Source organism: Oncorhynchus mykiss, chromosome 13, assembly GCF_013265735.2.
Source record: "Oncorhynchus mykiss isolate Arlee chromosome 13, USDA_OmykA_1.1, whole genome shotgun sequence".
Taxonomy (NCBI): Eukaryota; Metazoa; Chordata; class Actinopteri; order Salmoniformes; family Salmonidae; genus Oncorhynchus; species Oncorhynchus mykiss.
The window spans coordinates 7,948,208-7,974,829 of NC_048577.1; the positions used below are offsets into that span (position 1 = coordinate 7,948,208).

Genomic DNA, 26,622 nt, shown 5'->3' on the forward strand with positions numbered 1-26,622 from the left:
AGTGTCCCAGAAGTAGGAATGCTCAATCTGATTTATATAATCCTATTCATTATAATCTGATCATAGATCAGCACTACTACTCTGTTATATATGTTTATAATAATAATTTGGTTGGTGCTTATATTTGTTATTTTTCACACATGTACAAGTGTGTATTAAATTGTAGGTGCCAGATGGTCGACCTTCAGGGTTGAAGAGGTCAAGATGAAAAAGGAGAAAAGGAGTGGTTGGTTGGCATGGCAACAGAAGGGGGGGGCTCTTTGTGAGGCCTTCTGTTTCATCCTTCGTTCCTCCCTTAAAGGGGCAATCTGGGATTGGTATATCAAAAGTGGCGCGGTGTCCACTTCTTTATCGTTTGAATCCCAGATTGCCCCTTTAAAAGACAAAGAAAAAATGGAGGACGAGTGGCGCCCCGAACGACATGCCGACGAGCCATCAATTCACAAGGTCAAAGGGAACGAGGGGTGACTGAAAGGGCAGAAAATAATAATACATTCCCGAGAGGCAAAACATTCCAGCGCCATTTTAGGATGATTAGACATGGCTGAATGAGTGAGACGACCAGGGATTGACCTCTACTTAAAGGGTGTGTGTGTGTGTGTGTGTGTGTGTGTGTGTGTGTGTGTGTGTGTGTGTGTGTGTGTGTGTGTGTGTGTGTGTGTGTGTGTGTGTGTGCGTGTGTGTGTGTGTGTGTGTGCGTGTGTGTGTGTGCGTGTGTGTGTTATTGTTGATGAGGCGATGGAAAGATGAAAAAATGCAGACTGGCTTTTGTCATTGAAGCTAATTAGCTAATGCAATGTGTGGAGTTTAGCTAATCAGCTAGCTGTAATGCAGTGTGTGGAGTTTAGCTAATCAGCTAGCTGTAATGCAGTGTGGGGGGTTTAGCTAATCAGCTAGCTGTAATGCAGTGTGTGGAGTTCAGCTAATCAGCTAGCTGTAATGCAGTGTGTGGAGTTTAGCTAATCAGCTAGCTGTAATGCAGTGTGGGGGGTTTAGCTAATCAGCTAGCTGTAATGCAGTGTGGGGGGTTTAGCTAATCAGCTAGCTGTAATGCAGTGTGGGGGGTTTAGCTAATCAGCTAGCTGTAATGCAGTGGGGGAGGCTTTGCTAATCAGCTAGCTGTAATGCAGTGTGGGGGGTTTAGCTAATCAGCTAGCTGTAATGCAGTGTGGGGGGTTTAGCTAATCAGCTAGCTGTAATGCAGTGTGGGGGGTTTAGCTAATCAGCTAGCTGTAATGCAGTGTGGGGGGTTTAGCTAATCAGCTAGCTGTAATGCAGTGTGGGGGGTTTAGCTAATCAGCTAGCTGTAATGCAGTGTGGGGGGTTTAGCTAATCAGCTAGCTGTAATGCAGTGTGTGGAGTTTAGCTAATCAGCTAGCTGTAATGCAGTGGGGGAGGCTTTGCTAATCAGCTAGCTGTAATGCAGTGTGGGGGGTTTAGCTAATCAGCTAGCTGTAATGCAGTGTGTGGAGTTTAGCTAATCAGCTAGCTGTAATGCAGTGGGGGAGGCTTTGCTAATCAGCTAGCTGTAATGCAGTGTGTGGAGTTTAGCTAATCAGCTAGCTGTAATGTAGTCTGGAGGGTTAGCTAATCAGCTAGCTGTAATGCAGTGGGGGAGGGTTTGCTAATCAGCTAGCTGTAATGCAGTGTGTGGAGTTTAGCTAATCAGCTAGCTGTAATGCAGTGGGGGAGGCTTTGCTAATCAGCTAGCTGTAATGCAGTGTGGGGGGTTTAGCTAATCAGCTAGCTGTAATGCAGTGGGGGAGGCTTTGCTAATCAGCTAGCTGTAATGCAGTGTGTGGAGTTTAGCTAATCAGCTAGCTGTAATGCAGTGTGTGGGATTTAGCAATTGTCTCGATGTGTGTGTGTGTTTGTGTGTCTGTGTGTGTGAGCCACAGCAACTCTAATAACATCAATTACCTTGACTTTCTCTCGTCTTAAGCAGCAAAAGAGACAATTTACATCAAACGACCAATCCAACAGTACCTCGGGCTCGCAATCTGTGGGAAGAAGAAGACACACAAACACACACACGTCAGAGAGGTTGTGGTAATAATGACAGGCCGCTGTGTGTGAGCTTAGACAAACCACAGCACAGCTAACCATTTCATGCATTTCACAATAAAACCCTTCAGAATATGAAAAGCATTGAAAATAGCAACAGTTTGTTTTGAATGATGGCCGAGTTCCTTTTGATACATAAAAACTGTAAACCAATACATCAACTGTTCGGACACACACACTCAACCAGAAGATTACCATCAGTGTGTGTGTGTGTGTGTGTGTGTGTGTGTGTGTGTGTGTGTGTGTGTGTGTGTGTGTGTGTGTGTATGTATGTGTGTGTGTGTGTGACATCTCTGTGTCTCCAAGTGACAAGGCCTTCTGGTGACTCTCTCTCGAACACGGTATGAGCTTCCTTTGTGATAACTGACTCTTCAGGGAACATGACTTGTGTCACAGTCCTAGTGGGAGGGGAGCGGAGCGGAGGGGACGTTGGGCCTGGGCGCCTGGCGGCGTGCGGCGGCCTTGGATACGTGACTATTGTGTTGGTGACAGATGTAGAACCGGGCGCCTCGACATAGTGTAGTCATTAACCTCCAGTCCCCTGCCGCACTAAACCCTACCCCTTCATATGCAGAGGAGTGTGTGCGTGTGTCTGTGTGATGTGTGTGTGTGTGATGTGTGTGTGTGTGTGTGCGAGTGTGGCTATAATGCTCCACGGGCAGAGAAAAACAGAGAGAGAGGAGGGATGCCCAACAAACTCACCTTTTGGTGCACCATGGATAAAAAGAAAAGTGCCCCGAGCTCCACACGGAACTCACAGCACTAAGAGAGAGAGAGAGATATGCCCCCCTAGGCACAACTATGACAACATAACCAACAGTCACGGGTCACAACTCCTGCAGCTCTGTCGCACGCTGGGTATGTACATAGTCAATGGTAGGCTTCGAGGGGACTCCTATGGTAGGTACACCTATAGCTCATCTCTTGGCAGTAGTACTGTAGACTACCTTATCACTGACCTCAACCCAGAGTCTCTCGGAGCGTTCACAGTCAGTCCACTGACACCCCTATCAGACCACAGCAAAATCACAGTCTACCTGAACAGAGCAATACTCAATCACGAGGCATCAAAGCCAAAGGAACTGAGTAACATTAAGAAATGCTATAGATGGAAGGAATGCAGTTTGGAAACCTAACAAAAAACAATTAGGCAACAACAAGTTCAATCCCTTTTAGACAAATTCCTGGGTAAAACATTCCACTGTAATAGTGAAGGTGTAAACTTGGCAATAGAAAATCTTAACAGTATATTTGAGTCTTCTCATGCTTTGTTGATTTCAAAAAAGCCTTTGACTCAATTTGGCATGAGGGTCTGCTATACAAATTGATGGAAAGGGGTGTTTGGGGTAAAAACATACAACATTATAAAATCCATGTACACAAACAACAAGTGTGTGATTAAAAAAGGCCCAAAACAAAGACAGTTCTTCCCACAGGGCCGTGGGGTGAGACAGGGATGCACCTTAAGCCCCACCCTCTTCAACATATACATCAATGAATTGGTGAATTGGCGAGGGTACTAGAACAGTCTGCAGCACCCGGCCTCACCCTACTAGAATCTGAAGTAAAATGTCTACTGTTTGCTGATGATCTGGTGCTTCTGACCCCAACCAAGGAGGAACTACAGCAGCATCTAGATCTTCTGCACAGATTCTACCAGACCTGCGCCCTGACAGTAAATCTCAGTAAGACCAAAATAATGGTGTTCCAAAAAAGGTCCAGTCGCCAGGACCACAAATACAAATTCCATTTTGACACCGTTGCCCTAGAGCACACAAAAAAACTATACATACCTTGGCCTAAACATCATTGCCACAGGTAACTTCCACAAAGCTGGGAACGATCTGAGAGACAAGGCAAGAAGGGCATTCTATGCCATCAAAAGGAACATAAAATTCAACATACCAATTAGGATCTGGCTAAAAATACTTGAATCAGTCATAGAACCCATTGCCCTTTATGGTTGTGAGGTCTGGGGTCCGCTCACCAACCAATAATTCACAAAATGGGACTAACACCAAATTGAGACTGCATGCAGAATTTTGCAAAAATATCTTCCGTGTACAACATAGAACACCAAATAATGCACGCAGAGCAGAATTAGGCCGATACCCACTAATTAACAAAATCCAGAAAAGAGCCGTTAAATTCTACAACCACCTAAAAGGAAGCGATTCCCAAACCTTCCATAACAAAGCCATCACCTACAGAGAACATGGAGAAGAGTCCCTAAGCAAGCTGGTCCTGGCTCTGTTCACAAACACACCCCACAGAGCCCCAGGACAGCAACACAATTAGACCCAACCAAATCATGAGAAAACAAAAAAAGTATTACTTGACACATTGGATTTGGAAAGAATTAACAAAAAAAACAGAGCAAACTAGAATGCTATTTTGCCCTAAACAGAGAGTACACAGCGGCAGAATACCTGACCACTGTGACTGACCCAAAATGAAGGAAAGCTTTGACTATGTACAGACTCAGTGAGCATAGCCTTGCTATTGAGAAAGGCCGCCGTAGGCAGACATGGCTCTCAAGAGAAGACAGGCTATGTGCACACTGCCCACAAAATGAGGTGGAAACTGAGCTGCATTTCCTAACCTCCTGCCAAATGTATGACCATATTAGAGACACATATTTCACTCAGATTACACAGATCCACAAAGAATTAGAAAACAAATACAATTTTAATAAACTCCCATATCTACTGGGTGAAATACCACAGTGTTCCATCACAGCAGCAAGATTTGTGACCTGTTGCCACAAGAAAAGGGCAACCAGTGAAGAACAAACACCATTGTAAATACAACCCATATTTATGTTTATTTATTTTCCCTTTTGTACTTTAACCATTTGCACATCGTTGCAACACTGTATATATACATAATGACATTTGTAATGTCTTTATTCTTTTGAAACTTCTGTATGTGTAATGTTTACTGTTCATTTTTCTTGTTTATTTCACTTTTGTTTATTATCTACCTCACTTGCTTTGGCAATGTTAACATATGTTTCCCATGCCAATAAAGCCCCTTGAATTTAATTTAGAGAGAAGGACAGAGAGAGAGAGATAACAGAGAGAGAGAGAGAGAGAGAGAGAAAAGAGATTGAGAGGGGGGATGAGAGAGAGAGAGATAAGCGATTGAGAGGGGGGATGAGAGAGAGAAAGAGAGAGAGATTGGAGAGAGGGGGGTGAGAGAGAGGGGGGGTAAGAGAGAGAGGGGATAAGAGAACGAGAGCGAGAGAGCGAGATGGGGATAAGAGAGGGATAAAAGAGATTGGAGAGAGGGGGACAAGAGGGAGAGAGAGATATGGGGATAAGAGAGAGAAGGATAAGAGAGAAATGGGATAAAAGAGAGAGGGGGATGAGAGAGAGAGAGAGGGGATAAAATAGAGAGGAGGATGAGAGAGAGAGAGAGAGAGAGAGAGAGAGAGAGAAACAAGATTGGAGAGAGGGGGATAAGAGAGAGAGATAAAAGAGGGAGAGGGAGAGAGAGAAAGACAGAAAATAGATTGGAGAGAAGGGGATAAGTGCAAGAGAGAGAGAGCGAGAGAGAGAGGATAAGAGAGAAAGATGGGGATACGAAAGAAAGGGGATAAAAGAGAGAGATTTGAGAAAGGGGGTGAGAGAGAGAGAAAGAGAGAGGGATAAAAGAGATTGGAGAGGGGAGGGATAAGAGAGAGAGATAAAGAGGGGGATAAGAGAGAGAAAAAGGAGAAAAGAGAGAGGGATAAAATAGATTGGAGAGGGGGATAAGAGAGAGAGAGAGGCTGGGGGTAAGAGAGAGAGGGGATAACAGAAATAGAGCGAGAGAGCGAGAGATAAGAGGGAGAGAAGGAGAGAGATAAGAGATTGAAAGAGGGGGATAAGAGAGAGAGGGGGGGATATGAGAGAGAAAAAGGATAAAAGAGAGAGAGGGGATGGTAGAGAGAAGGATATGAGAGAAAGGGGATAAAAGACAGAGAGGGGGATGAGAGAGAGAGATGGGGATAAAAGAGGGAGAGAAAGATAGAGGGTAAGTGAGAGAGAGATACGAGATTGGAGAGAGGGGATAAGAGCAAGAGAGAGAGTGAGAGATGGGGATAAGAGAGAGAAAAAGGATAAAAGAGAGCGATGGGGATGAGAGAGAGGAATAAGAGAGAGAGAGAGAGAGAGAGAGAGGAATAAGAGAGAGAGAGAGAGAGAGAGAGATAGAAAAGAGATTGAGAGAGGGGGATGAGAGAAAGAGAGGGAGAGCGAGAGAGGGGGATAAAAGAGAAAAATGATAAAGAGAGAGGTATAAAAGAGAGATAGGGGGATGATAAAGAGCAAGAGACAGAGGAGGATAAGAGAGAGAGGGGGACAAGAGGGAGAGAGAGATATAGGGATAAGAGAGAGGGATAAGAGAGAGGTATAAAAGAGAGAGAGGGGGATGATAAAGAGCAAGAGACAGAGGAGGATAAGAGAGAGAGGGGGACAAGAGGGAGAGAGAGTTATAGGGATAAGAGAGAGGGATGAGAGAGAGGGATGATAGAGAGAGAGAGAGGGGGATAAAAGAGAGCGAGAGGGGGGGGTTAAGAGAGAGAGAAAGAGAGAGAGAGAAAGAGGGAGAGAGATAAGAGAGAGGGATAAAAGAGAGAGGGATAAAAGAGAGAGAGGGGGGGATAAGAGCGAGAGAGGGCCTCCGGAGTGGCGCAGTGGTCTAAGGCACTAGAGATCCTGGTTCGAGTCCAGGCTCTGTCGCAGCCGGCCGCGATCGGGAGACCCATGGGGTGGCGCACAACTGGCCCAGCGTCGTCCGGGTTAGGGGAGGGTTTGGCCGGCAGGAGGCAGGATGTCCTTGTCCCATCGTACACTAGCGACTCCTGTGGCGGCCGGGCACAGTACACGCTGACACGGTCGCCAGGTGTACGGTGTTTCCTCCGACACGCTGGTGCAGCTGGCCTCCGGTTTGAGGGAATTGTGTCAAGAAGCAGTGCGGTTTGACTGGGTGGTGTTTTGGAGGACACACTGGTGCAGCTGGCGTCCGGTTTGAGGGAATTGTGTCAAGAAGCCGTGCGGTTTGACTGGGTGGTGTTTCCTCCGACACACTGGTGCAGCTGGCCTCCGGTTTGAGGGAATTGTGTCAAGAAGCAGTGCGGTTTGACTGGGTGGTGTTTTGGAGGACACACTGGTGCAGCTGGCCTCCGGTTTGAGGGAATTGTGTCAAGAAGCAGTGCGGTTTGACTGGGTGGTGTTTCCTCCGACACACTGGTGCAGCTGGCCTCCGGTTTGAGGGAATTGTGTCAAGAAGCAGTGCGGTTTCACTGGGTGGTGTTTCCTCCGACACACTGGTGCAGCTGGCCTCCGGTTTGAGGGAATTGTGTCAAGAAGCAGTGCGGTTTGACTGGGTGGTGTTTCCTCCGACACACTGGTGCAGCTGGCCTCCGGTTTGAGGGAATTGTGTCAAGAAGCAGTGCGGTTTGACTGGGTGGTGTTTCCTCCGACACACTGGTGCAGCTGGCCTCCGGTTTGAGGGAATTGTGTCAAGAAGCAGTGCGGTTTGACTGGGTGTTGTTTTGGAGGACACACTGGTGCAGCTGGCCTCCGGTTTGACTGGGTGGTGTTTCGGAGGACACACTGGTGCAGCTGGCCTCCGGTTTGAGGGAATTGTGTCAAGAAGCCGTGCGGTTTGACTGGGTCGTGTTTCGGAGGACACACGGCTCTCGGCCTTCGCTGCTCCCGAGTCCGTACGGGTGTTGCAGCGATGAGGGAAGACTGTTGGATACCACCAATTGGATACCACAAAATGGAGGAGAAAAAGGTGTATAAAAAAAAATATAAAGATAAATGAATGATAGAGGATCAATAATCTAAGAAAGAAGAGAAACAACAGCCTTGGAGTCGTTTCGTCTCTCGTGAGAAACCACACAATTCATTTGGAGGAAGGGGTGGAGCGAGAGAAAGAGAGAGACGTCGTCAACGTGGCCACTTCATAGAGACGACCGTATGAACTCTGTGTCTGGGTCGTTGCCATGGAGCTATGCTTCCTTTAACCATCAGTTGAACCCACACCGCTACTGAGAGATATACTTTTTTGTCTTACATTAATGAGACATCCTCATTATAGTAAAAGCACCACATTACCCCCCCCCCCTCCCACCAGAACCTCAACACAATCACATTACACAGTACAAGACAGTACAGTACTATGCAGTACACAATCCAATCCTTACAAATGAGATGTATATATATAAATATCTCTCTCGATTTATATGTTTCACCTTTTATATTTATTATATTTCTACTATTTACTGTTGCCATTTTGTTGTTGCTTTATTTGTATTATTTGCTACCATTTTATATTATTCTTCATTATTTTATTACAATGTATATTGTATACATTGTTGCTTTGGTAATATTGATGCAATGTTTTTCATGCCAATAAAGCAGCTTGAATTTGAATTTGAGAAAGAAGGAGAGAAGGATGGAGAGAAAGAAAGAGAGAGAGGAAAAGAGAGAGAAAGAGAAAGAGAGAGAAAGAGAGAGAGAGAGAAAGAAAGAGAGAGAGAGAGAGAGAAAGAGAAAGAGAGAGAGAGAGAGAGAGAGAGAGAAAGAGAGAGAGAGAGAAAGAGAGAGAGAGAGAGAGAGAGAGAAAGAGAGAGAGAGAGAGAGAAAGAGAGAGAGAGAGAGAGAGAGAAAGAGCCATCACAGCAGTAATATAGTGACCTTTTGCCACAAGAAAAGGGCAAACCAGTGAAGAACAAACACCATTGTTAATACAACCCATTTTTATGTTTATTTATTTTACCTTTTGTACTTTATCCATTTGCACATTATTACAACACTGTATATATATATATACATAATATGACATTTAAAAAATATATAGTTTTTTACTTCTGTGAGTGGAATGTTTACTGTTAATTTTTACTTAAGCTACTTCACTTGCTTTGGCAATGTAAACACATGTTTCCCATGCCAATAAAGCCCTTCAATTGAATCTAGTCCTACACTAGGGAGTGACACAACTCAATTTGAATGAGTGGATACAACTAAACTTGAATGAGTGGAATGGGAATGATACAATTCCACTTGATGCAGTGAGTTCTGTACATTATATCGTGTTGCTAGGTGCACTTTTCTTTTTACCCATGGTGTGTCAAAAGGTCAAAGGTGAGTGAGTGGGCCCCTGTGGTTCTAGTAGTTACAATAGCCCTGGGAAAGAGCCAATTAGCTACCGTCCAACAGCTAGCATGACCCCCCACCCTGCTGCACTCAGCTGTGAGAGAGAGAGCGAGAGAGGGTGCGAGTGTGTTTGTACGTGTACTTACTGTGGAAATGTGTGTGCATTTATGTGTGTGTGTTTGTACGTGTACTTCCTGTGGAAATGTGTGTGCATTTATATGTGTGTGTTTGCTGTGTGGTTGAATGAGCGAAGAGGAAGACGCATCTGAAACATTTACACTAATTCTGAAGTTGGTGGAGGATGTGTCACAAGACGATAGGTGGCCACACTGACCTCATTTCCTAGGGTTTGGAGAGAGAGAGAGAGAGAGAGGTAGAAACTGAGCTGCACTTCCTAACCTCCTGCCAAATGTATGACCATATTAGAGACACATATTTCACTCAGATTACACAGATCCACAAAGAATTAGAAAATAAACCCAATTTTGATAAACTCCCATATCTACTGGGTGAAATTCCACAGTGTTCCATCACAGCAGCAAGATGTGTGACATGTTGCCACAAGAAAAGGTCAACCAGTGAAGAACAAACACCATTGTAAATACAACCCATATTTATGTTTATTTATTTTCCCTTTTGTACTTTCACTATTTGCACATCCTTACAACACTGTATATAGACATAATATGACATTTGAAATGTCTTTATTATTTTGGAACTTTTGCAAGTGTAATGTTTACTGAATTTTTTTCATTGTTTATTATCTACTTCACTTACTTTGGCAATGTAAACATTTGTTTCCCATGCCAATAAAGCCCCTTAAATTGAATTGAGAGAGAGAGAGAGGAAAGAGAGCTCTGGCTGGCTGGGTTGAGGAGCCGTATCATTTGACATTTGATTCTCCTGACCCACACACTTTCTGTGTGTTAGAAGTCATGTGTATTGAAGCAGTCTAGCTGCACGCTTGGTGCGATGACGCACAAGGTGTTGTTGTTGTTGTTGATGTTGTTGTCTTTGGGTAATTTGAGGGGTTGTAATTCCATTCAGGAACCTAAACATTTAGACCTCTTTTCAGCTCCTGAGTTTCATATATTAAGAATATATTGTAACATATATTAAGAGTTTCATATATTAACAATATAGTGTAAGGTCAGAGGTTAACACAGGCTTAGGAGATGTCCGTTTTGTTCTATGAGATAATATCAGTCAGTTAACATGACCTTTACGATGTATGAAGCCTCGATGTGCTTTATTTGCTTATTTGATAACATTAATGCTTCAAAACTCACTAAAAAGTGACGTTAGCTGATGACGATTATCTCATAGAACAAAACGTAGAAGATCTCCTAAACCGGTGTTAACCTCTGACCTTATTTTTGGCATTTATCTATAAACCCTACAAAAAATATACATACAGTGCCTTGCGAAAGTATTCGGCCCCCTTGAACTTTGCGACCTTTTGCCACATTTCAGGCTTCAAACATAAAGATATAAAACTGTATTTTTTTGTGAAGAATCAACAACAAGTGGGATACAATCATGAAGTGGAACGACATTTATTGGATATTTCAAACTTTTTTAACAAATCAAAAACTGAAAAATTGGGCGTGCAAAATTATTCAGCCCCTTTACTTTCAGTGCAGCAAACTCTCTCCAGAAGTTCAGTGAGGATCTCTGAATTATCCAATGTTGACCTAAATGACTAATGATGATAAATACAATCCACCTGTGTGTAATCAAGTCTCCGTATAAATGCACCTGCACTGTGATAGTCTCAGAGGTCCGTTAAAAGCGCAGAGAGCATCATGAAGAACAAGGAACACACCAGGCAGGTCCGAGATACTGTTGTGAAGAAGTTTAAAGCCGGATTTGGATACAAAAAGATTTCCCAAGCTTTAAACATCCCAAGGAGTACTGTGCAAGCGATACTATTGAAATGGAAGGAGTATCAGACCACTGCAAATCTACCAAGACCTGGCCGTCCCTCTAAACTTTCAGCTCATACAAGGAGAAGACTGATCAGAGATGCAGCCAAGAGGCCCATGATCACTCTGGATGAACTGCAGAGATCTACAGCTGAGGTGGGAGACTCTGTCCATAGGACAACAATCAGTCGTATATTGCACAAATCTGGCCTTTATGGAAGAGTGGCAAGAAGAAAGCCATTTCTTAAAGATATCCATAAAAAGTGTCGGTTAAAGTTTGCCACAAGCCACCTGGGAGACACACCAAACATGTGAAAGAAGGTGCTCTGGTCAGATGAAACCAAAATTGAACTTTTTGGCAACAATGCAAAACGTTATGTTTGGCGTAAAAGCAACACAGCTGAACGCACCATCCCCACTGTCAAACATGGTGGTGGCAGCATCATGGTTTGGGCCTGCTTTTCTTCAGCAGGGGCAGGGAAGATGGTTAAAATTGATGGGAAGATGGATGGAGCCAAATACAGGACCATTCTGGAAGAAAACCTGATGGAGTCTGCAAAAGACCTGAGACTGGGACGGAGATTTGTCTTCCAACAAGACAATGATCCAAAACATAAAGCAAAATCTACAATGGAACGGTTAAAAAATAAACATATCCAGGTGTTAGAATGGCCAAGTCAAAGTCCAGACCTGAATCCAATCGAGAATCTGTGGAAAGAACTGAAAACTGCTGTTCACAAATGCTCTCCATCCAACCTCACTGAGCTCGAGCTGTTTTGCAAGGAGGAATGGGAAAAAATTTCAGTCTCTCGATGTGCAAAACTGATAGAGACATACCCCAAGCGACTTACAGCTGTAATCGCAGCAAAAGGTGGCGCTACAAAGTATTAACTTAAGGGGGCTGAATAATTTTGCACGCCCGATTTTTCAGTTTTTGATTTGTTAAAAAAGTTTGAAATATCCAATAAATGTCGTTCCACTTCATGATTGTGTCCCACTTGTTGTTGATTCTTCACAACAAAATACAGTTTTATATCTTTATGTTTGAAGCCTGAAATGTGGCAAAAGGTCGCAAAGTTCAAGGGGGCCGAATACTTTCGCAAGGCACTGTATATAATTTCCCCATAGGCTTTGTCCAACGGGCCATGGCGGAGTTAGTGCCTACAAAAATATGCCATTACTATTGCTCTCTATGGGCCCTGGGCCTATGGGTGAAAAGCAGTGCACTAGATGGAGAATAGGGTGCCATCTGGGAGACAGGTGTGGAGATAGTCGGCGAGGACATGCTTACCTTGAAAAAGGGTAATATCTTTGACTAGTCCCGGCCCGAACAGCCCTTCCAAAATGCTTTCAAACCCTGCAGGGAAGACAGAGAGAACAACTAAGTACAGGACTCAGGTTTGTAGAAGACGGGGGAGCTCACATCCATTTACAGTTCTACAGACAGACCCCACCCCCACACACTGGCTCACATCCACTTAGTTCTACAGACAGACCCCACCCCCACACACTGGCTCACATCCACTTACAGTTCTACAGACAGACCCCACCCCCACACACTGGCTCACATCCACTTACAGTTCTACAGACAGACCTCACCCCCACACACTGGCTCACATCCACTTACAGTTCTACAGACAGACCCCACCCCCACACACTGGCTCACATCCACTTACAGTTCTACAGACAGACCCCACCCCCACACACTGGCTCACATCCACTTACAGTTCTACAGACAGACCCCACCCCCACACACTGGCTCACATCCACTTACAGTTCTACAGACAGACCCCACCCCCACACACTGGCGCACACACATACACACACACACCTTGGCTTTAATTTTCTTTTCTTAAAAGCAAATCCCTTCTTTACCTAATATAACACTGTTAGCTAATGTCACTCACTTTTTATTAACTGTAAATACTGGATTCAGCTGTTGCTTGGCAACCCTGTGAAGTAACGCAAATACATATAGCAGTTTCCTCCACCCCACACCGTCCTCCCTCCCCCCTCCTCTCCTCCACCCTCCCCCTCCCCACTCTCTCTAAAAGGAAAGAGGAGGAGAGGAGGAAAAGAAACTGCTTGGTGAAGAAGCTGAGGAGTGAAGATGGGTATAAGAGGGTTAGAGGGGTTGGAGTAGAGAGGTGGGGGTGGTATGGGGTTTGGGAGGGAGTGAGAAAGAGGAAGGAAGGGAGAGAGGGGGTAACTCCACGGGAGGTTTTGTCCTTCAAGTCAAGCCTACTGTGATGCCAAAGGAAATGCGGGCAGATCAATACCACTTAAAATAAAAGTAGCTCGGTCTCCCTACCTCTCTTTCGCCTTCGCTTTCTCTCTTTCTACTTCGCTCTCTCTCTCTCTCACTCTCTCACTCTCTCACTCTCCCCCCCCCCCCCACCCCCCACCCCACCCCACCCCCCCCCTCTCTCCATGCAGGTTAAGAGGCAGAGCTGCTGCTAAGAGGGAGATTAAACCAGCTTTTGGGAACAAGTTCATCTTAACCCTGGCTGTTATACATCCAGATCTGGAAAAAGGTTTTTAAGATGGGGGGGGGGGGGGGGGGGGGGGGGTTGTTTATTAGCTTCTGCAGAAGAAGCAGCTGTTCTTCCTGGGGTCCACAAAAAACACCAAACAAGACAAGTAACAAAACACTGATACACAAGGACAGCCACACACTGAAAATACAACCATATAGAAACAACACAACTAAAACTATGTCATTAATAAGAGTTCAAACAACGCAACTAGAACTGTCATTAATAAGAGTACAAACAACACAACTAAAACTATGTCATTAATAAGAGTACAAACAACACAACTAAAACTATGTCGTTAATAAGAGTTCAAACAACACAACGAAAACTATGTCATTAATAAGAGTACAAACAACACAACTAAAACAATGTCATTAATAAGAGTACAAACAACACAACTAAAACTATGTCGTTAATAAGAGTTCAAACAACACAACGAAAACTATGTCATTAATAAGAGTACAAACAACACAACTAAAACTATGTCATTAATAAGAGTTCAAACAACGCAACTAGAACTGTCATTAATAAGAGTACAAACAACACAACTAAAACTGTGTCATTAATAAGAGTACAAACAACACAACTAAAACTATGTCGTTAATAAGAGTTCAAACAACACAACGAAAACTATGTCATTAATAAGAGTACAAACAACACAACTAACACTATGTCATTAATAAGAGTGTGTGTGTGTGTGTGTGTGTGTGTGTGTGTGTCCCCTCACAGTCCCCGCCGCTCCATGAAATGTTGAATATTTTTGTCCAGGTCATGTTGCTGTTTGTTTGAGTAATTAGAGATAGAAGGGAGGTGTGATCATGGCTCTGTGTAATAATGTGTGTTGCTGTTTGTTTGAGTAATTAGAGATAGAAGGGATGTGTGATCATGGCTCTGTGTAATAATGTGTGTTGCTGTTTGTTTGAGTAATTAGAGATAGAAGGGAGGTGTGATCATGGCTCTGTGTAATAATGTGTGTTGCTATTTGTTTGAGTAATTAGAGATAGAAGGGATGTGTGATCATGGCTCTGTGTAATAATGTGTGTTGCTGTTTGTTTGAGGAATTAGAGATAGAAGGGATGTGTGATCATGGCTCTGTGTAATAATGTGTGTTGCTGTTTGTTTGAGTAATTAGAGATAGAAGGGAGGTGTGATCATGGCTCTGTGTAATAATGTGTGTTGCTATTTGTTTGAGTAATTAGAGATAGAAGGGATGTGTGATCATGGCTCTGTGTAATAATGTGTGTTGCTGTGAATTCATCTTGGACATGGGGACTGACGGTCCACTTCACTAAGAACCCTGACGGTCCACTTTACTAAGAACCCTGACGGTCCACTTCACTAAGAACCCTGACGGTCCACTTCACTAAGAACCCTGACGGTCCACTTCACTAAGAACCCTGACGGTCCACTTCACTAAGAACCCTGACGGTCCACTTTACTAAGAACCCTGACGGTCCACTTCACTAAGAACCCTGACGGTCCACTTCACTAAGAACCCTGACGGTCCACTTCACTAAGAACCCTGACGGTCCACTTCACTAAGAACCCTGACGGTCCACTTTACTAAGAACCCTGACGGTCCACTTCACTAAGAACCCTGACGGTCCACTTCACTAAGAACCCTGACGGTCCACTTCACTAAGAACCCTGACGGTCCACTTCACTAAGAACCCTGACGGTCCACTTCACTAAGAACCCTGACGGTCCACTTCACTAAGAACCCTGACGGTCCACTTCACTAAGAACCCTGACGGTCCACTTCACTAAGAACCCTGACGGTCCACTTTACTAAGAACCCTGACGGTCCACTTCACTAAGAACCCTGACGGTCCACTTCACTAAGAACCCTGACGGTCCACTTCACTAAGAACCCTGACGGTCCACTTCACTAAGAACCCTGACGGTCCACTTCACTAAGAACCCTGACGGTCCACTTTACTAAGAACCCTGACGGTCCACTTCACTAAGAACCCTGACGGTCCACTTCACTAAGAACCCTGACGGTCCACTTCACTAAGAACCCTGACGGTCCACTTCACTAAGAACCCTGACGGTCCACTTTACTAAGAACCCTGACGGTCCACTTCACTAAGAACCCTGACGGTCCACTTCACTAAGAACCCTGACGGTCCACTTCACTAGTGAAATTCACTAGTGAAACAGTCTTGGAAATGATTGGTAATATCAAAAAGGATTTGTAATAAATGACCCGTCAACTTCAAAGAACGATGGAGATTCATTTGATTTTCTGCCCATGACATCATTTAAACACTCCCAAGTCTTTTCCTATTGTGGTTTAAGTCATTTATCTTGGTTTGGTGATGTAATTTCTTCTTCTTTCCATTACATTTAGTCACCAAATGTCTCAATTGACAGTATGCCAACCAATCAGCTGAGCAGTGGTTAGCCACCTCTTTTGCACCATTTCTGTGAACCAGAAAATGGTTTCAATTCATCCTCATTCCAGATGGCTCTAACTAGAGGTCGACCGATTAATCGGAATGGCCAATTAATTAGGGCCGATTTCAAGTTTTTATAACAATCGGAAATTTGTATTTTTGGGCGCCGATTTGCCTTTTTTTTTTTTTACACCTTTATTTAATATTTATTTAACTAGGCAAGTCAGTTAAGAACACATTCTTATTTTCAATGACGGCCTAGGAACGGTGGCCTTTTACAACTAGGGGGCAGTATTTTAGTTTTGGATAAAAAACGTTCCCGTTTTAAACAAGATATTTTGTCACAAAAATATGCTTGACTATGCATTGGATAGAAAACACTCTGACGTTTCCAAAACTGCAAAGCTATTGTCTGTGAGTGCAACAGAACTGATGTTACAGGCGAAACTCAGATAAAAATCCAATCAGGAAGTGCCGCATTTTTTGAAACCGCCTCATGCCAATCACTCCTTATATGGCTGTGAATTTGCTATCTAACTGGGAGTCTCCTGAGTGAAAACATCCAAAGTTCTTCAAAGGTAAATTATTTAATTTGGTTGCTTTTCTTATTTTGGTGAAAATGTTGCCTGCTGCCAGCAGAGCCTAGCATAGCATTATGCCATGATAAACTTACACAAATGCTTGTCTAGCGTTGGCTGTAACGCATATTTTGAAAATCTGAGATGACCGTGTGATTAACAAAAGGCTAAGCCCTGCCTCAATATATTTCATTTGTGATTTTCATGAATAGGAACATTTTCTAGGGGTATTTATGTCCGCTGCGTTATGCTAATTCGTTTGAGGCTATGATTATGCTTCCGGATCCGGGTTTGAGAGTCACAAGAATTAACTGCCTCGTTCAGGGGCAGAACGACAGATTTTCACCTTGTCAGCTCGGGGGATCCAATCTTGTAACCTTACAGTTAACTAGTCCAACGCAATAACGACCTGCCTCTCTCTCGTTGCACTCCACTGGAGCCTGTTACGCAAATGCAGTAAGCCAAGGTAAGTTGCTAGCTAGCATTAAACTTATCTTGTAAAAAACAATCAATCATAATCACTAGTTAACTACACATGGTTGATGATATTACTAGATATTATCTAGCGTGGCCTGTGTTGCATATAATCTGACTGAGCATACAAGCATACAAGTATCTAAGTTTCTGACTGAGCGATGGTAGGCAGAAGCAGGCAAGTAAACATTCATTCAAACAGCACTTTCGTGCGTTTTGCCAGCAGTTCTTCGTTGTGCGTCAAGCATTGCGCTGTTTATGACTTCAAACCTATCAACTCCCGAGATGAGGCTGGTGTAACCGAAGTGAAATGGCTGGCTAGTTAGCACGCGCTAATAGCGTTTCAAACTTTACTTGCTCTGAGCCTTGGGGTGGTTGTTTCCCTTGCTCTGCATGGGTAACGCTGCTTCGATGTGGTGGCTGCTGTCATTGTGTTGCTGGTTCGAGCCCAGGGAGGAGCGAGGAGAGGGACGGAAGCTATACTGTTACACTGACCATACTAAAGTGCCTATAAGAACATCCAATAGTCAAAGGTTAATGAAATACAAAATGGTATAGAGGGAAATAGTGCTAGCAGATGTCACAGATCCAACACCAGTGCTAGTGGATGTCACAGATCCAACACCAGTGCTAGTGGATGTCACAGATCCAACACCAGTGCTAGTGGATGTCACAGATCCAACACCACTGCTAGTGGATGTCACAGATTCAACACCAGTGCTAGTGGATGTCACAGATCCAACACCAGTGCTATGCACTCTAGTTGGCTGAGTGGTAACCTGGGTCATATGACTCAAGTAAACATGTAAATTTCATGCCTGGTTATAAAGAAGACTTCCTTTGATAACTCAAACCAACACTTCAAATAATATTTTTCCCAAAAAATGTTTGTATTGGTGGACACAGCAGGACGCAAACCCACAACCCTAATGTTGCAAGCACCAGGCCCTACCAACTGAGCCACATACAGGCCCTACCAACTGAGCCACATACAGGCCCTACCAACTGAGCCACATACAGGCCCTACCAACTGAGCCACATACAGGCCCTACCAACTGAGCCACATACAGGCCCTACCAACTGAGCCACATACAGGCCCTACCAACTGAGCCACATACAGGCCCTACCAACTGAGCCACATACAGGCCCAACCAACTGAGCCACATACAGGCCCAACCAACTGAGCCACATACAGGCCCTACCAACTGAGCCACATACAGGCCCTACCAACTGAGCCACATACAGGCCCTACCAACTGAGCCACATACAGGCCCTACCAACTGAGCCACATACAGGCCCTACCAACTGAGCCACAAACAGGCCCTACCAACTGAGCCACATACAGGCCCAACCAACTGAGCCACATACAGGCCCTACCAACTGAGCCACATACAGGCCCTACCAACTGAGCCACATACAGGCCCTACCAACTGAGCCACATACAGGCCCTACCAACTGAGCCACATACAGGCCCTACCAACTGAGCCACATACAGGCCCTACCAACTGAGCCACATACAGGCCCTACCAACTGAGCCACATACAGGCCCTACCAACTGAGCCACATACAGGCCCTACCAACTGAGCCACATACAGGCCCTACCAACTGAGCCACATACAGGCCCAACCAACTGAGCCACAAACAGGCCCAACCAACTGAGCCACATACAGGCCCTACCAACTGAGCCACATACAGGCCCAACCAACTGAGCCACATACAGGCCCTACCAACTGAGCCACATACAGGCCCTACCAACTGAGCCACATACAGGCCCTACCAACTGAGCCACATACAGGCCCTACCAACTGAGCCACATACAGGCCCTACCAACTGAGCCACATACAGGCCCTACCAACTGAGCCACATACAGGCCCTACCAACTGAGCCACATACAGGCCCTACCAACTGAGCCACATACAGGCCCTACCAACTGAGCCACATACAGGCCCTACCAACTGAGCCACATACAGGCCCTACCAACTGAGCCACATACAGGCCCTACCAACTGAGCCACATAGGGCCTAGATGGCATCAAATCAAAAGTGTATTTGTCACGTGCGCCGAATACAACAATACAACAGGATACAACAATACAACATGATACAACAATACAACAGGATACAACAGGATACAACAATACAACAGGATACAACAATACAACAGGATACAACAATACAACAAGATACAACAATACAACAGGATACAACAATACAACAGGATACAACAATACAACAGGATACAACAATACAACAGAATACAACAATACAACAGGATACAACAATACAACAGGATACAACAATACAACAGGATACAACAATACAACAGGATACAACAACCTTACAGTGAAATGCTTACTTACAGGCTCTAACCAACAGGTATTAGAAGACCAGCCAAACATGAGCATGCCATTCTGTTCAGTTCCACACCAAATGAAATAACCTAAGATACGGAGGCTAAAATGGAAGGCACGGATCAAGACCTGTTTACCACAACTAAGACATTGGACAGCCATGCATACTGACGTAAGCAAACCACAGTTTGGGGTTTCTGAAGTGCCGGTTTGATTGAACACCAGTCCAAATGTACGTCCAAATGACCTCTATCATATTGTAGCTGTAGAATGTTTTACACACACACACACACACACACACACACACACACACACACCCTCTTTCTCTCTCCCTCTCTCTCCACACACACAGAAGAAAATAAACATCTCCTCCACATCCAGGGAGGAATATAACAAGTCCCCATGAAGGCAATCAATTAGAGCCCAGGGAATGGAGTTACACACACAATCATACACCATGCAGCAAAAGACCTGCTCTAATTATGTTATTATCCTTTAGAGGAGGAGAAGGGAAGACAGGGAAAAATGGAGGCGGAGACAGAGAGAAAGAGAAACAGAGAGAGAGAGAAGTTAGTTAACTTCCGCAGCACTTAGTTCTTAGTGTCATAGCCAGAGGATCATACTAAACAGACAGATTGGCATCTCACTAAACCTTTCTGAACTGAGAACCTAGCAGATCAAAAAGAGCGCAGAAGATGGAGGCGTTTGGGGGGCGCTACACTGTGACAGACAAGGTTGTCACTACTTTTTTATTCATCCTGTCCTTTTTCTTCCTCATTTCTTTTCTCACATTTTTCTATCATTCCTCTCCTCTCTCCCTCGGAAGCCTTTAATAGAGGGGCCGTGAATCTCAGGGTGGTGAACAACAGTCTTAACGAGAACCCAATCAATAACAATTATAGATGCGGCCAAGAAAGGGAGGAGAGGAGGAGAGGGGGAGGAGAGCAAGAGGAGGGGGGGAGGAGAGGAGGAGAGGAAGAGGAGAGCAAGAGGAGGGGGGAAGGGTGACTTAAGGAAGGGAGGAGAGGAGGAGAGGAGGAGGAGAGGAGGAGAGGAGGAGGAGAGCAAGAGGAGAGGGGGAAGGGTGACTTAAGGAAGGGAGGAGAGGAGGAGAGGAGGAGGAGAGGGGGAGGCGGGGGGAAGGGTGACTTAAGGAAGGGAGGAGAGGAGGAGAGCAGGAGGAGAGCAGGAGGAGGAGAGGGGGAGGAGAGCAAGAGGAGGGGGGGAGGAGAGGAGGAGGAGAGCAAGAGGAGGGGGGAAGGGTGACTTAAGGAAGGGAGGAGAGGAGGAGAGGGGGAGGAGAGCAAGAGGAGGGGGGAAGGGTTACTTAAGGAAGGGAGGAGCGGGGAAAGAGGGAGGGTGGTTCAGTTTGTTCCAATTCCCACTAAAGCTCCAAGTTATTTAAAGACAAGTGGAGAGAGAGAGAGAGAAAGATGGAGTGAGATGGAGTAAGAGAGATATACCACAGGTAACTTCAACAAAGCTTGAGAGACAAGACAAGGCAAGAAGGGCTTTCTATGCCATCAAAAGGAACAAAATTGCTCCCAGACAAACTAAACAACTTCTTTGCTCGCTTTGAGGACAATACAGTGCCACTGACACGGCCCGCTACCAAAACCTGTGGGCTCTCCTTCACCGCGGCCAACGTGAGTAAAACATTTAACCGTGTTAACCCTTGCAAGGCGGCCAGCCCAGACGGCATCCCTAGCCTCATCCTCAGAGCATGCGCAGACCAGCTGGCTGGTGTGTTTATGGACATATTCAATCAATCCTTATCCCAGTCTGCTGTTCCCACATGCTTCAAGAGGGCCACCACTGTTCCTGTTCCCAAGAAAGCTAAGGTAACTGAGCTAAATGACTACCGCCCTGTAGCACTCACTTCCGTCATCATGAAGTGCTTTGAGAGACTAGTCAAGGATCATATCACCTCCACCCTACCTGACACCCTAGACCCACTCCAATTTGCTTACCACCCTAATAGGTCCACAGACGACGCAATCACCATCACACTGCACACTGCCCTAACCCATCTGGACCAGAGGAATACCTCTGTAAGAATGTAGTTCATCGACTACAGCTCAGCATTTAACACTGTAGTTCACTCCAAACTCGTCATTAAGACCCTGGGTCTCGACCCCGCATTGTGCAACTGGATCCTTGACTTTCTGATGGGCCGCCCCCAAATGGTGAGGGTAGGAAACAACATCTACACCCCGCTGATCCTCAACACTGGGGACCCACAAGGGTGCGTTCTCAGCCCTCTCCTGTACTCCCTGTTCACCCATGACTGCGTGGCCATGCACGCCTCCAACTCAAATCATCAAGTTTGCAGACGACACTAGAGTGGTAGGCTTGATTACCAACAACGACGAGACGGCCTACAGGGAGGAGGCGAGGGCCCTCGGAGTGTGGTGTCAGGAAAATAACCTCACACTCAATGTCACAGAACAAAAGGAGATGATCATGGACTTCAGCAAACAGCAGAGGCAGCACCCCCCTATCCACATCGATGGGACAGTAGTGGAGAAGGTGGAAAGTTCCTTGGCATATACATCACGGACAAACTGAAATGGCCCACCTACACAGACAGCGTGATGAAGAAGGCGCAACAGCGCCTCTTCACCCTCAGGAGGTTGAAGAAACTTCGCTTGTCACCGAAAACACTCAAACTTTTACAGATGCAAAATCGAGAGCATCCTGTTGGAATGTATCACCGCCTGGTACGGCAACTGCTCCGCCCACAACTGCAAGGCTCTCGAAAGGTAGTGAGGTCTGCACAACGCATCACCGGGGGCAATCTACTTGCCCTCCAGGACACCTACAGCACCCGATGTCACATGAAGGACAAAAAGATCATCAAGGACAACAACCACCCTAGCCACTGCCTGTTCCCCCCCAAACCTCTGTCATCCAGAAGGCGAGGTCAGTACAGGTGCATCAAAGCTGGGACTGAGAGACTGAAAAACAGCTTCTATCTCAAGGCCATCAGACTGTTAAACAGCCATCACTAACATCGAGTGGCTGCTGCCAACATACTGACTCAAATCTCTAGCCAATTTAATAATTAAAAATTGGATGTAATAAATGTATCACTAGTCACTTTAAACAATGACACTTTATATAATGTTTACATAACCTACATTACTCATCTCATATGTATACTGTACTCTATACCATCTACTGCATCTTGCCTATGCAGTTCAGCCATCACTCATTCATATATTTGTATGTACATATTCTTATTCATTCTTTTACACTTGTGTGTGTATAAGGAAGTTGTGAAATTGTTTGATTACTTGTTAGATATTACTGCATGGTCGGAACTAGAAGCACAAGCATTTCGCTACACTCGCATTAACATTTGCTAACCATGTGTATGTGACCAATAACATTTGATTTGATTTAATATGGTCAAATCCGGAAACTATCATTTCGAAAACAAAACGTTTATTCTTTCAGTGAAATACGGAACCGTTCAGTATTTTATCTAACGGGTGGCATCCCTAAGTCTAAATATTGCTGTTACATTACACAACCTTCAATGTTATGTCATAATTATGTAAAATTCTGGCAAATTAGTTCGCCATGAGCCAGGGGCCCCATACTGTTGCATATACACTGACTCTGTGTGCCATGAGCCAGGGGCCCCAAACTGTTGCATATACACTGACTCTGTGTGCCATGAGCGCAACAGAAGTGACACAATTTCCCTAGTTAATATTGCCTGCTAAAATGTATTAATTTAAACTAAATACGCAGGTTTAAAAATATATACTTCTGTGTATTGAAAAGAAACAATTGTGTTTTTACTTGAATGCGTATTTGTTAAATCATCCCCCGTTTGGCGAAGTAGGCTGTGATTCGATGATAAATTAACAGGCACCGCATTGATTATATGCAACGCAGGACACGCTAGTTAACCCAGTAATATCATCAACCATCTGTAGTTAACTAGTGATTATGTTAAGATTGATTGTTTTTTATAAGATAAGTTTAATTCTAGCTTGCAACTTACCTTGGCTCCTTGCTGCACTCGCGTAACAGGTGATCAGTCTGCCACACAGTTTCCTCGTGGAATGCAATGTAATCGGCCATAATCAATCAGTCTCCAAAAATGCTGATTACCGATTGTTATGAAAACTTGAAATCGGACCTAATTAAAATCGGCCATGCCTATTAATCGTTCTACCTCTAATTTCTTTATGGAGCAACAAACTAGAGAGGAAATACAGGACCATTTATTTATGGAGCAACAAACTAGAGAGGAAATACAGGACCATTTATTTATGGAGCAACAAACTAGAGGGGAAATACATTATCATTTATTTATGGAGCAACAAACTAGAGAGGAAATACAGGATCATTTATTTATGGAGCAACAAACTAGAGGGGAAATACAGGACCATTTATTTATGGAGCAACAAACTAGAGGGGAAATACAGGATCATTTCTGTATGGAGCAACAAACTAGAGGGGAAATACAGGACCATTTCTGTATGGAGCAACAAACTAGAGGGGAAATACAGGACCATTTATTTATGGAGCAACAAACTAGAGGGGAAATACAGGACCATGTCTTTATGGAGCAACAAACTAGAGGGGAAATACAGGATCATTTATTTATGGAGCAAGAAACTAGAGAGGAAATACAGGATAATTTATTTATGGAGCAACAAACTAGAGGGGAAATACAGGACCATTTATTTATGGAGCAACAAACTAGAGGGGAAATACAGGATCATTTCTGTATGGAGCAACAAACTAGAGGGGAAATACAGGACCATTTCTGTATGGAGCAACAAACTAGAGGGGAAATACAGGACCATTTATTTATGGAGCAACAAACTAGAGGGGAAATACAGGATCATTTATTTATGGAGCAACAAACTAGAGGGGAAATACAGGATCATTTATTTATGGAGCAACAAACTAGAGGGGAAATACATTATCATTTCTGTATGGAGCAACAAACTAGAGGGGAAATACAGGATCATTTATTTATGGAGCAACAAACTAGAGGGGAAATACAGGATCATTTCTGTATGGAGCAACAAACTAGAGGGGAAATACAGGACCATTTCTGTATGGAGCAACAAACTAGAGGGGAAATACAGGATCATTTCTGTATGGAGCAACAAACTAGAGGGGAAATACAGGATCATTTATTTATGGAGCAACAAACTAGAGGGGAAATACAGGATCATTTCTGTATGGAGCAACAAACTAGAGAGGAAATACAGGATCATTTCTGTATGGAGCAACAAACTAGAGGGGAAATACAGGATCATTTATTTATGGAGCAACAAACTAGAGGGGAAATACAGGACCATTTCTGTATGGAGCAACAAACTAGAGGGGAAATACAGGATCATTTATTTATGGAGCAACAAACTAGAGGGGAAATACAGGATCATTTCTGTATGGAGCAACAAACTAGAGGGGAAATACAGGATCATTTCTGTATGGAGCAACAAACTAGAGGGGAAATACAGGATCATTTATTTATGGAGCAACAAACTAGAGGGGAAATACAGGACCATTTCTTTATGGAGCAACAAACTAGAGGGGAAATACAGGACCATTTATTTATGGAGCAACAAACTAGAGGGGAAATACAGGATCATTTATTTATGGAGCAACAAACTAGAGAGGAAATACAGGATAATTTCTGTATGGAGCAACAAACTAGAGGGGAAATACAGGACCATTTCTTTATGGAGCAACAAACTAGAGGGGAAATACAGGATCATTTCTGTATGGAGCAACAAACTAGAGAGGAAATACAGGATCATTTCTGTATGGAGCAACAAACTAGAGAGGAAATACAGGACCATTTCTTTATGGAGCAACAAACTAGAGAGGAAATACAGGATCATTTCTTTATGGAGCAACAAACTAGAGGGGAAATACAGGATCATTTATTTATGGAGCAACAAACTAGAGAGGAAATACAGGATCATTTCTTTATGGAGCAACAAACTAGAGAGGAAATACATGATCATTTATTTATGGAGCAACAAACTAGAGAGGAAATACATGATCATTTATTTATGGAGCAACAAACTAGAGGGGAAATACAGGACCATTTATTTATGGAGCAACAAACTAGAGAGGAAATACAGGATCATTTATTTATGGAGCAACAAACTAGAGGGGAAATACAGGACCATTTATTTATGGAGCAACAAACTAGAGAGGAAATACATGATCATTTATTTATGGAGCAACAAACTAGAGAGGAAATACAGGATCATTTCTTTATGGAGCAACAAACTAGAGGGGAAATACAGGACCATTTATTTATGGAGCAACAAACTAGAGAGGAAATACAGGACCATTGATTTATGGAGCAACAAACTAGAGAGGAAATACAGGACCATTTATTTTATTTTCTTCTTAAAAGAGATGGAGCAAACTTAATAAAGCATATTGCCTGAAAGAGAAACATGTTTTGTGTTTTTTTAAACTGTCACAGAATAGAGAAAAGGCTACCTACGGCTGGGGCTGATAAATTTTGCTCTTCACCACAACACAAACAGTAGCCCCTTTTGTCAATCGACAAGGTCGTCAAAACCATCAATTGAAAAACGAATTCAAAACTTGTCAAAACTATCTCTGTTCAGAAAACGGTAAGCATGTACAGCTTATTTCAGCCATGAGTCCATTCACTTCAGACGGTTCTATAACCTTAACTTCTCAGAACCTTCTCCTCCTCCTTCTAACATCTATTTTCACATTCTGGAGAATTCCTGACAATAGGGTCAATACATTACGGAATGTTAGATTAGTGCGGAGCCACAATGCACAGCGAGGATTCCACAGAATATCAGAAGTATGACCTTGCCCTTAGTGTAGACCATGGTCAGGTAGCTTCGCATTCACTCACAAAAACCCTCAATACACCTTTTTAAAAGTAGTAATTGCAGTCTTTTTCCAAAGCATGTTCCTTCTTTCTGTTTGGGGAATAGAGGATGGAGGCATTGAATCTGTAGAAACTGTAGAATCTCATAGAATCTTTAGAATCTCATAGAAAACTGTAGAATCACTAGAATCACGATTGTACTGTTTTTTGTTCATTCAGCACCTTGGGCTCACTCAGAGACGTCGCGATTCACCGCCGCGGGCAGAACAGAACGGAGGACACCTTCTG

General features: G+C 44.0%; 1 protein-coding gene across 1 annotated transcript in view; it reads right to left on the bottom strand.

Annotated features, from left to right (window-relative positions):
• Positions 1-26,622, bottom strand: part of LOC118938183 (ligand-dependent corepressor-like) — an 80,541-nt gene that overhangs the window by 22,275 nt on the left and 31,644 nt on the right. The window contains exons 2-3 of the mRNA XM_036940094.1: positions 12,429-12,494; positions 1,921-2,000 (exon numbers count right to left, since the gene is read on the bottom strand). Of these exons, the coding sequence (XP_036795989.1) occupies positions 1,921-2,000; positions 12,429-12,494 (146 nt within the window). The remainder of the gene's footprint in view (positions 1-1,920; positions 2,001-12,428; positions 12,495-26,622) is intronic.